The following is an 11,572-nucleotide window of genomic DNA, read 5'->3' on the forward strand; positions in this document are numbered from 1 at the left end:
CGATCGCAAACAGTTATTGTTACCTATTACATTTATCGAAGTTGTTCGGCACAAAGCTCCTCCTACACCATCCGATTCTAATTCTAACTATGTATGAACTAACGTGTCTGTCTTTTTATTTTAAGTTATGACTGTGCACGCTCTGTTACTTTCGGGAATTTATGGGCTTAGACCTTTATGTTACTTACACGGTAACTTTTAGACACGGTATTTTTTACATATTCTCACTTATAATTTAGTTACGAGAGGGGAACGGTCAATGACAGCGTTTAGTAAGAGAACAGCCAATTTTTGACGTACTTTATCCTGATTATTCATTGAAATTAAATATAGATACATGTTATTTTTCATTTTCGCTGATTATAACGTTAACGTGAGCGAATAAAGATTCGCGGAGAGGTTTCGGAGCGCGAACAATCCACGGAGAATCCGCGTTAGCTCTGTTTAGAAAGGTCTTTCCGTGTCGTAATCGATATGACTATTAAACTTGAATATCGACGAAACAACCTGTCAAGATCGACCGGAGGGCTTCATGACCTTACCAAATAATAAATCTATGTTCGATAGCATCCATGTAACTTTGCGCATAATAAAGAAAGAAAGAAACATTGGCTGGCCCTCCTTTATTTGCACTCGCCGTTGTATTTCTTTCATTGTTTACGTAGGCTCTTGATTTTTATGCTACTTTCCCCCCTTTTTGATTTTTATCTTCTTCAAGGCCAGCGATCAGTAAATCTCATGAGATAGACGTGTATAATCTGTACTACGACTCGATCGAATGCAGAGAAACGGAATAATGCATAAGTTTGATTTGAAAATGTAAGCTGATCTTTGGCCATTCTCGAAACACGGAGGAGCAAAACGTACACAATAGCCTTACATTCTATATCGATATTTGCCGTCACGCTCGCAATATTTTATTTTATTGACAAATTCTTAGACGTATTATGAAATCATCATAGAAATCTTTATAATCATTCAGACGCCTGACGACAAATATCAGAATTGAGGCCTGCCGATACTCACTCACAACTTATCACCTCTCTTTCGTTTCGAGCCTCCCGTATAATGCATAAGTCACGATGCTCGCTATCGAGAGCAATATCTATTTACGTATATATTCGCAAATTTTCGCTCTAGTACGTAGGAGACGATACACGCACTATATACATTTTCATTGATCGCACGTGTCAGAGTCTATTTGTATGTCTAGATTCGAGATACAGAGCTACCGAAATTCTCCATGAGACATTGATCGTTTGGTTGTTTTCAATAAATGCAAAGCGTTAATCGAGTGCAGCTGCGCTTTGCTGTTGCTTTATCTTTCATTATTTCATTTTCCCTTCCAGCAGAGTTGAAAGATAGCTTGCATAGCAGTTAATCGGACTGTTAATGTTAAACAAAATTTAAGACGACAAAAGTCTGTCGACGTTTTAGATTTGAGTAGAGTAATCAACCTATCCTGCAATTTTTGCAATATTTACAAAAAAAGTACGTAAATGTATAGATTATACTTAAAACAGAATGCCTTTTTTCCTTTTTTTTTTTCTTAATTAATATCCGAATTTCTGTAACATTTTTCTTTTAATTTGCAAGTGTAACTAAAAAAATTTTTTAATGCTTGAGAATTCTAACGATACCGAGTTTATCGTGTTATTTCGACATCGTTTGGAAAATACAGTCATAGTCTGACCTAAACGTTTATCCCATTGCGATAATATAATCCCTTGGCTTCCTGTCCTATAACAGAGAATCGAATTTTATCCAATTCGATTACGAAAGATGAATTCCATGTCGATTATTCATCACACTCCGGCAAATTAATCTTTTAAATTTTAATGTCTGCATATTATTTAAATACCTTATCTTCTAATCTAACATAAATATTATTTAAGTTGTGACAAATTATATTAAATTATGGAAATATAACAATTATTGTATTATCTTGTAGATAATTAGATATGGATATTACTTTTTTCGATCGAAATATTAACGTTATGTTGACATGGACGTCGGACTTCGCTTCTCTAAGTCCCGCATTGCATCCACCCATTGCGTCCCGTTCGGGGTAACAGTGCACCGCAACGTAGAGGGTAGAAAATAAAATACACAGAGAGCGCCCGACTTATCCCCCGACTTTGGCTCGATCCCGGAGTATCTCTCTTCTTACGTTGTTCTTTTTGTGTTTTGTTTTAGCACTGGCAAGGCCATGCTTGCCATTAACAAAGGCTTACAGAGGTCAGTATTTTTTTCGTTACTACCGCTACGTTTTCCACTCCTAATTTTTGTTACTTCCGTTGTGTGGCTTTATTCTCTCTTTTTCTCGCTCTATCTCTCTCTCTTTCTCTCTCACTTTCCCTTCGACTCGTTACGAATTCGATATCAAGTATCGCGAAATTTTATCTCTAAAACAACCTCGAGAAATTGTTTACAATTTTTAATAGCCATTACTTAAATTTCTTAAATGATCTTTGTCTGGTCTAGGATGTTCTTACGCGAACATTTTTTTCAAGATGTAAAATATATTTTCTACCGGATCCTTTTATGTAAGCGTAATTTCGTAACGGGGTCCCACTATTTATTCTTTCGCATTTTTCATCACTTTTGCATTTTCCACGTCTTTTCGCTTTGATTTTTATTTGATTCAGTTGTGCAAACACAGTGGTAGATATGTTGACGTCACGTTTTCTTGAGTTTCGCAAACAAGCCTCCTTGGTTCCCCGTTCTTCCACGTATTTACATAGTGCAATCTATCCGTCTAATAAACAATTAAACCGCCGCAATATTTGCCACCGTAGTATTTGCAACGATTGCAGCTTATATATATTTTAATATTTTAAAGTTTTGTTCTTATTACGCAATTTGCGTAATAAAAACGGCTTTTTTTCGAAAGAGAAAAGAAACACATAATTACATAGTTTTGCAATGATTTCTCTTTAATGATAACGAAAAGATTGAGATTCATATTACAATATACTCCAATATCTTAGAGGAAACTTTATTTGCAAAAACTCTGGATATAAAATATTTTGAAATATATTTTACATATTCTTTGCAAACTAAAGTTACAAAAAAATCAACGAAGGCTGCTCCCAAGGATATTTATTCTTGATACGAATACTTTTATATGTAGAGAGAAACCAGATGCAGATACTCTCGTGTATATATGTGTACATATGCTTGATGGACAATGAGACGTACTCACATGCAAGCAACGTGATGTTACTCCCTTCATTCCCTCGTCCTTATATAAATTCCATCGTTTACTTTTTTACCCTCCATACACACACATCTACACGTACACACACGTACGTTACGTACACGGAATTGAATCACAGGCGGTCGTATAGCCACCCGATGCACATGTCTATGCGTACACACGTAAAAAAAGATACACGACACGTATCACACGTTTACTTTACGCGGTGTAACGTACAACGTACGTAACGAATGCATACGTAATTACTGTGGCCTCGGCATTATACTGAGTACTCACCGAGATGTGCCCTGTTTTAACGCGGCTTGTGACGTCAAGTAGGTACGTAGATACTTTTACAAATGTAAATATCCCCCTCACTTGTGTAAGTGCCCTCGTATGGGACGTGTACCTTCCATTCCTGTACTCTGAAATCTTATCTAGCAGAAAAAGAATTTTGTCGCACATTTAAGAATTTAACGTTAACGTCTAGTCCGTAGAGAGCGCCATCCGAGGAGATTGGCTTGCGTTTCAAGAAACACGTTCTGTACCTATGCGATCCCTCCCGTGCACGTGAATGCATGAATGTTGAAGCAATAATGTACCTTTGTCCAATCTCGCTTTTTCTTTGGATATATTACGTTATATCCTTATAGAGAATGCATGGCTCGAAAAAAAGGTTTAATTGAGGATTCGATAACCGGATAGCGCGTACTTAAAATTTTCTCTGCATAAGATATGAACGAGTGACCATTTCTTTATCGCGTCCAATGTGATACCACTTTTTTCTTTCTCCTTCTACTTTGTTTATTATCTCATGATTTATAATCTTATAATTCTTAACGAGCATTACTATTTATCCACTCTCTTTATGTACTCTTCTTAACGTTTTTTTTGTAATTTTCTTTTTCTTATTTTAAAATTTACTATATAAATACACAGAGATTTGCGTACAATTCTTCAATGTTCTTTAATTATTATCTACGTCATATATTAAAGATATGAATATTGTTGGTAAAATTTGTCGGAAACCATCCAAAGTAAACGCTACTTTAACACAGCCTATGTATATATTTGGGATTATGCAATCAAAATAGAAAAGTTTTTCGTATGTGTGAATTGGAAAATTTTCCTATTAGATATACGTGTTTATTTATTTTAAATTTTCCACAATGATCACACGACTGAAATAAATACTTGTGTATTTTACATGTAACGCATGTTTTTCTAGTATATATTTATAAATGAAGTTTGCACGCTATCCTCATTTATATATCACTTGTATGTCACCACCATTATTTCTTACAATGTTCGCGTAAGTTACGTAGTACAAAGTCCTCGCGTGGCCCTATGTATTTATTCACTTTTCTTATGCCAATGTCATATGTAGATGTTCGCGGAAGTGCCATTTGTGTAAAGAAAAAGATTGATTACATATCACGCGAAATAAATGTTCACATCAGTATGTATATATATTCGCATCTTTACACGTTTAATTTCATTGGGATTGCGATATACTGTGCGAGTAGCGTATAATGTAAAATCTTACATAGAAATATCCTTTTATACTCAGAGAAAAGAAACATCAGCAAGTATTTATAATCTGAACTGAACGGTGCTCAAGCGTTTCCTCGTGAAACGTAAATGACGATGATGGAATAAAAGCGCGATAGTATATTTTTATTTTAAAAACTTTTTAAACACACATTTACTGCTCAAATGTCTTCAAAATCGTGAAGAAATGAAACAAAATTCTACCTTTAAGATTTATAAATTATTATACGAAAATTATTATTTCATGTGGACTTGTCGTGACCAAGGAATACGTTTTCGTATTCTTGATTCGACTCGAAGAAGCCGATCAGATGTCATTGAAATTACACGTACGCGAACTGCCATTTCGCGTATCCGATGGAACGACGCGACGTTTCAGCATCGTTCGTCCTGTCTCTCGTCGCCTCCGCGGCCGTCATTGCCAGCCGCCTCCGGGCGACGATGTCCGTTTAATGACCGGTCCGGTCACCGTGTTCCAGGTACAGTCCTCTGGCGGGTGACCTTCTCGCGAACTCGATGCTGCCCGGTAATACGATGAACGGTGCCGGCTGGTGCATCTTCGTGTACAATCTCGCCCCCGAGACCGAGGAGAACGTGCTCTGGCAGCTGTTTGGGCCGTTCGGCGCCGTCCAATCGGTCAAGGTCATACGCGACCTGCAGACGAACAAGTGCAAGGGCTTCGGGTTCGTGACGATGACCAATTACGAGGAGGCGGTGGTGGCCATACAGAGCCTGAACGGCTACACCCTGGGCAACCGCGTGCTCCAAGTCAGCTTCAAGACGAACAAGAGCAAGGCGGCGTAGGACGAGCAACAGGCGGCAGCGGCGGCGGTGGCTGCGGCCGCGGCCGCGGCGGCGGACGCGGCGGCGGCAGCGGCGCCCTATCATCATCATCGTCGTCATCGGCTGCTACGTACCGCGGCGGTGGTACAGCTGCCGGTACCGGTGCCGGCAGGTCATCTTTACAACAAGCGAGGGCCTGGTCAGGTGCCGGGCGGCATTGGTAATAACATCAATAACATCAATAGTCACATCGGGGTCGGCGGCACCGGCGGCGGCATCCTTCATGGAGGAGTCAAGGGCCAACGGCAGCCGTTCCTTCAGCGTCTACCGTCGCGCATACACGATCTCACTCGGGCGATCGAGATGGCCGTCTCGGGAGCGGCGAATACGGCAACGCAGCAACAGCAACAGCAGCGTCAGCACGCGCAAGCCAAGCAGACCTCTCTGAAGAGCAAACCCAACAACAACCGTCAGGCCGGCAGCAAGAAGCTCCAGCAGAGCGAGAAAGTGTAGTCGCGAGGAGTGTGTGAGAGAGAAAGAGGGAAAGAGAAGCTGAGCATATGTGTGCCTGTTGCGTTCGTGTGCGTGCGTGTATGTGCGTGAGAGACAGAGAGAGAGAGAGAGAGAGAGAGAGAGAGAGAGAGAGAGAGAGAGAGAAAGAACGGTTGAAGAGAGAAGAAATGAAGGAAACAGAAAGAAGGCCGCGCGAGAGATACTTAATTAGAAAGAAGTAGGTTGGATCGTTCGACTGTCCGATATGTAATCGTGGACTGTGCGTGTGGAAAGCTCGAAGGAAAATAACGGGGAGGGGGGTAGAAAAAAGATGCGATATTAACGAGTCCTCTCGTGTCCTCTCATTCCCCTTCTTTTCCTCGCTGCGCTCTTCCTCTTTCGAGTTTCTGTCCTTGCGTCGTTGATCGAAGACAAAAAGAAGGCATGCGAACAGGAAACATCCTTGGCGTCTTACTGACACAAAATCGTAAAAAAATTTGACAAGGAGGACGAGAGATCGAAGCGCGTTTTTGCCTTCGTCTTGCGTCCCTCCACATGCTACAAAATGCCGGATAGGAATTTTCGTTCCTAGTTACAAAGGCATAAATTTTCCTGACGCGCGAGGATGATAGGAAGATAAAAGATCAATTAAAGAGGAAAGAGCCGAATCGGAGTTTGCTTACTAGGTTTTACGCGTAACTCGCACAGTAATTTGTCCGTGCTGTATATACCTGTATATACATATTGCCGATTTATATGTATGTGTACGCGAAGGCATGCTTGTGGACCAAGTTGCGTCCGCGTGTGTGAACAGGACGACAGGACGGGGAGAGCTCGAAGCTCGAGGAAAGAGGAAGGCGCAAAAAACCGAGGAATGAAAGCGAGGAAGAAAGGTAGAGAGAAAGAGAGAAAAGGACTTTCCCTTCGATTAGCATTTGACGATGCGTCGAGAGCCTCCGCCGGGCATTTCGGCCGACCTTTATTTATATTTTTTTTTTCTACTTAATGTACATCCATGACCGGGTTAGTCACGACGATATCGGGCTGTGAGACTGAATCACACACATCAGACACGCAATTAATATACACATACACACATACACATACACTTGCACGTACAAGTAGAACGATCACCAAAACTCGCGGTGTTAAGAACGGCGGGCTGTCGTGAAAGAGAAACATATTTCGGGACGCGCTTTACACGAGATAAAACTCGTCGAAATGCGGGAGAAAGAGAGCGGATGGGTGGGAGAGAAAGGGAGAGAGTGAAAGGAAGCAAGAGAGACGGAAGAAAGAAAAGATAGAGAGGAGTATAAAAGAATAAAACCTCAGAGAAACACTCACACACAGTGCTTAGTAGTAGGTGGTTATACATACTCGTTTTATGTATAAGTTTTAGAGTATTAGCGTCGTGTGGATGAGAACGGGAGAGAAACAGGTGGGGAGTACGGTGGAGGGTACGAACGAAGTGCGAAGAGAAGGGAAGGAGATATCAGGGTAGGTTAAAAAGGTGAAATCGATTTCGAGGGTTTAAGAATGCGAAACGCGCGGGGGCCGTATGGTAATCGAGAGAAAGAGAGAAATACGAAAAAAAAAAACAGGTATTGTGGGGCAGGGCTCGCACTCACGTACGATCGTACGGAGGAGATTTCAATGTGCGGGCACGATGTGTACCTTAATGTAACCCCGTAAGTTTAATTAGGATGTTACCGTTTGACGAGCATCGACGTATTTATTCTCGGGCGAGGCGGCTCCCCGGAGGATCGGCGGTTCTCGGGGCTCGGTATAGGTAGAAAGAGTGAGAAAGAGAGGGAGAGAGCATGGCCTGAGGGATCGCGAAGCGATCTAACCGCGTATTATAATAACCATTACACTTCGTGCTAGTCAGTACTCAGGTGGTCTCCATTGCCGCGCATACGTGCCGATGATACGCGCGTATGTAATGTGTCTCTTTCGTTTTCCTTTTTTTTTCTTTTTTTTATATAAGACGTATTTATTAGGTAGTAAAAATGTGCTTTCGCAGGATCGGATTCTCTGACTCTCGGCAATTCTCCGCGAGGATGCACCGTCCGAGAGGGTATTTTACGAGATGTTACGTAGCTTCGCGTCAAGTCTTTTATAGTTCTCCGAGAGATTCCGGGTAAAACCGGGAATAAGAATAAAAGAAGGTTTTTTGTCTGATAAAAAAAATTAAAGATACTTAAATCTTCGCATATACATAAATATATCTATATATATATATATATATACACAGCTTTTATACTTTACAATACGTGAGACATCCAGATAATTATTCAGAAACGCGTGATCGTTTGAATTAACATCGCGTTTGGTTAGGTTCTTACGCTTTTTGTCGTTGATTAATTGACGCTCCTGGGAAATATTCCCGCGCGAACATTGAGGATTACATCGATACGAGAGCAAACACGATGATAGGAGAAGAAACGGATGCAGTAACATCCGTTATTTTACCTTTGTGTCATGAAACATCGATATTGTTCTCGTTTCAAGATTCAATATTACGAAAAAATTATATACTTTGCAGATTTATCGCGGACTGGGTCTCTTTAGAACTTTGAAATTCTAGAAGAGAAAGCTTCTCCCGTTCCTGCATGTGCTTCGAGGACGGTGCATGCGACTGGTATGTGATACGGATTAATGACAAGTTTGGTTGACGTTCGATCTCAAGTCAGATTAAGGAATCACGCATCTAGTCTACGTGCAAGCTGCCGCGTCGTCGGTGCGGTTTTACGCGAAAGATAAAGAAAAGATAAATATCGGTGGTGAGAAGCTAAAGGCGGACGCGACGACGAGCGCGGCCAAGTGAAACGGCGCGAAGCAGGCGAGCCAGATTCCTCACGCTCGTTCGCGCGATTGTCGTTGCCATTCTTTTGAATGATGACGATTCGGTTTATCGAAACATTGATTGTATCGTAGACAAGATCCTGAAGCGATTCTCCGTAGCTGCTCGCCGCTTTGGTGGAGTCGTTATCCCAACGAGACTTTGCACGACCGCAGCTCAAGGAGTGCCTCCGCAAGTAGTTCAGAAATCGCTTTCCGAAGGTGATGCTCTGCGATTACGCGCAGAGATCACGTTTTCGAAGTGATTTTTCGCACCCGCTTCCGTCACTTCTCTCGAGTGATCTTTCACAACGGGCAGCAGTCCTTGATCTGCAATTGCGAACTCGCCTGGGACGACTTCTAAACGGAGAACGATCGATGGATCTCCGAATGGCGCGAGGCGAGCGTGAGGACGCGGATCGCGCGTACTTAATTGTGAGTGAAGCGATACGGTTAAGGGTAGATTTAGTCAAGGAAACCAAAAAAAAAACATTTAAACATGTATGTTGTCCTATTTATGTGTACCTTTTTGTGTCTAGTCCGGGAGTTGCGAGGAGACGCGCGAGGGCGGAGGATACTGTCCCTCGGAAAAGTCGCGCGCGACTCCCACGAGCGTTGTGGATTTTCTTTTTCTAAGACATTACTTTATTTATTCAGAGCCGTCGCCGATTCGCGCGCGAATCCTTGCTCGATGAAGAACGCGGAGGCGTTGGGCGTCTCGGCGAGGCGCCAGGATCTCGAACGTTAGTGCAAATTAAGGCGTCGACGGGCATTAAAACGTCGCCGCGTAAGCGCAAACTCGCTGATCGGAGGGTGTTCGAAGAACGATTGGTCTTTCCCTTCATCGCTCATTATTATATCGCAGCATTATACTAGAATGTCGCAATAGAGCGCAATACGTTTGTACGTGCAGACAGCACGTACGAGGCGTTTCCCTCGATTGATTCGCACGAGCGAACGGTGATTTTTATTCGCAATTTGAAATATATATATTTCGCGTACTTGTCGCGCGAGCACCGATAGAATATTAATAGATCGTTATTGATAGAGAGTAAATTAACGGCGTACTCTGATACGCCACTTGCCGCGAATGAGTCCGCAGCTTGACAGCTGTAATTTCACGCGGATACGTGAGAGATGAATCGTATCTCGACGCATCCTCTCGGTGGTGAGACGCATCCCATCAGCGAGACGCCCGTTTTTCGGGACGTTTCACATTACACATGTGCGAATACACATTTGCCATATTATAATAATTATTCTTCTCCTTCTCACTATTATTGCCGTATTATTATATGATTATACTTATTATTCTGATTACTATTATTATTGCCATCGTCATCGTCTCATTATTATTATTAATTAATTATTATTATTACTTATGATCGTGTATATTTTCTGTGTCTCTCGTCTAGTAGCTACGTGTAACCTCTAACACCTCATTACTTACTCTCGTATAATAATATTAGAAAAGAATATAAACAAGTACTTCTCTCACTTGCTCACTTAACATCGCTCTACTGTCGCCACTTTCTGCCAACCGCTCTATAACAATTACGTTGCTACTACCGCTACTGCTGTGTTACCACCACCACTACCACTTACTACTACTACTACTACTTACTACTACCGACTATTTATTTATTTATTTAATTATTAAATAACATAACAATTTATTATGTTTTATTTAAGGATTAAACTGATTTGTGTTTGGTTCAAACGTCGTTTGTTTTATTTCTATTAAAAATGTTTCAGTTGCCATTCACCCGGCATCCCGACCCTCCCTATGATCATCGCCGATTCGTTCCTCCTCTCGACCTACTCATCCACCCTCCCTCATCGACATTTCACGATCTCTTCCTGACATTCCACGAGTTACAGACTGATGTAATAGCGATGTAAAGAATGACGAGCCGCTCGACCTCGATGCACGAGACACCGCTCATGGATCCTGGTTCGTAGCGTACGTCTTTATTATTTATAATTACTATTAACAGTCGCGAACACCGCCATAGGTACAACCGAATCGTGCGCGAATCACGAATTGCTCGTTTTAATTATCAAAATCTGGAGGCGATCTCGATAGCACCAGGTATATCCGCGGAAGATGCTACCGCATGTTTCCCGGTGTAAAATGGTTTTGGAGAAAAGATTATTTTTCAGCGCACACTTTGTTGGCGGTGTTCACGACGGAGCGTAGAATGGTCTAGAGATTACTATGCGTAATTCGAGTTTTAAGCTAGTCCTTAATATTCCATTTATTGGAGCTTGTTTTATGTACGTTCCAAAGAAAATCGTGATCGAAACAATTGCGTTGACTGCGTTGTAGAGGGATGACTCGATACAAAGTGGAGAAAGAAAATCGAGTCGAGTTCGATGATCTCGACGTGAAAGTAAATATTTCATTACATTAAGAGAGTGTACAAATCGATTCTTCGCAAGGACAATAGTCCCTCGAAATACAAACTCCGCGAGCTAACGTCGATTCAACGTCGACGTCCAGATACGATCATCGAATCATTCCTGCCGTTTCAAGGGACTTAAAATCGTCGGTGACGATTCACGGATCCTCGTTCGAGCGATTCACGTCGGGTGAAAGAGAGTCGAACTTCCGGGAGTCTAGCAGGATGTCGAGTTACTTGCGTATCTTCCGCGATGATGGGTGATTCGGAAGGTGAGCAAGGTGATTTAATATTCGGCTGCTTC

General features: G+C 41.8%; 2 protein-coding genes across 14 annotated transcripts in view; both read left to right on the forward strand.

The window, feature by feature from the left end:
• The window catches only part of LOC139772158 (ELAV-like protein 3), a 39,910-nt gene extending 34,346 nt beyond the window's left edge, over positions 1–5,564 (forward strand). For 9 of the 13 annotated variants that reach the window (XM_071705607.1, XM_071705606.1, XM_071705603.1 and 6 more), the window contains 2 exons: positions 2,197–2,238; positions 5,230–5,564. In XM_071705607.1, coding sequence (XP_071561708.1) covers positions 2,197–2,238; positions 5,230–5,554 — 367 coding nt within the window. In that variant the 3' untranslated portion in view covers positions 5,555–5,564. The remainder of the gene's footprint in view (positions 1–2,196; positions 2,239–5,229) is intronic. The other 4 variants (XM_071705611.1, XM_071705613.1, XM_071705614.1 and 1 more) reach the window with 1 other exon arrangement.
• The window catches only part of LOC139772258 (uncharacterized), a gene marked incomplete at its 5' end in the record, with an annotated part of 22,386 nt that continues 16,368 nt past the window's right edge, over positions 5,555–11,572 (forward strand). The window contains one exon of the mRNA XM_071705792.1: positions 5,555–11,572. This exon is cut by the window's right edge and continues 16,368 nt beyond it. Coding sequence (XP_071561893.1) covers positions 5,555–6,046 — 492 coding nt within the window.

This window comes from Temnothorax nylanderi, unplaced genomic scaffold, assembly GCF_030848795.1.
Source record: "Temnothorax nylanderi isolate EJ_2023f unplaced genomic scaffold, tnyl_v1.0 TNYL_tig0047_pilon, whole genome shotgun sequence".
NCBI classification, from domain to species: Eukaryota; Metazoa; Arthropoda; class Insecta; order Hymenoptera; family Formicidae; genus Temnothorax; species Temnothorax nylanderi.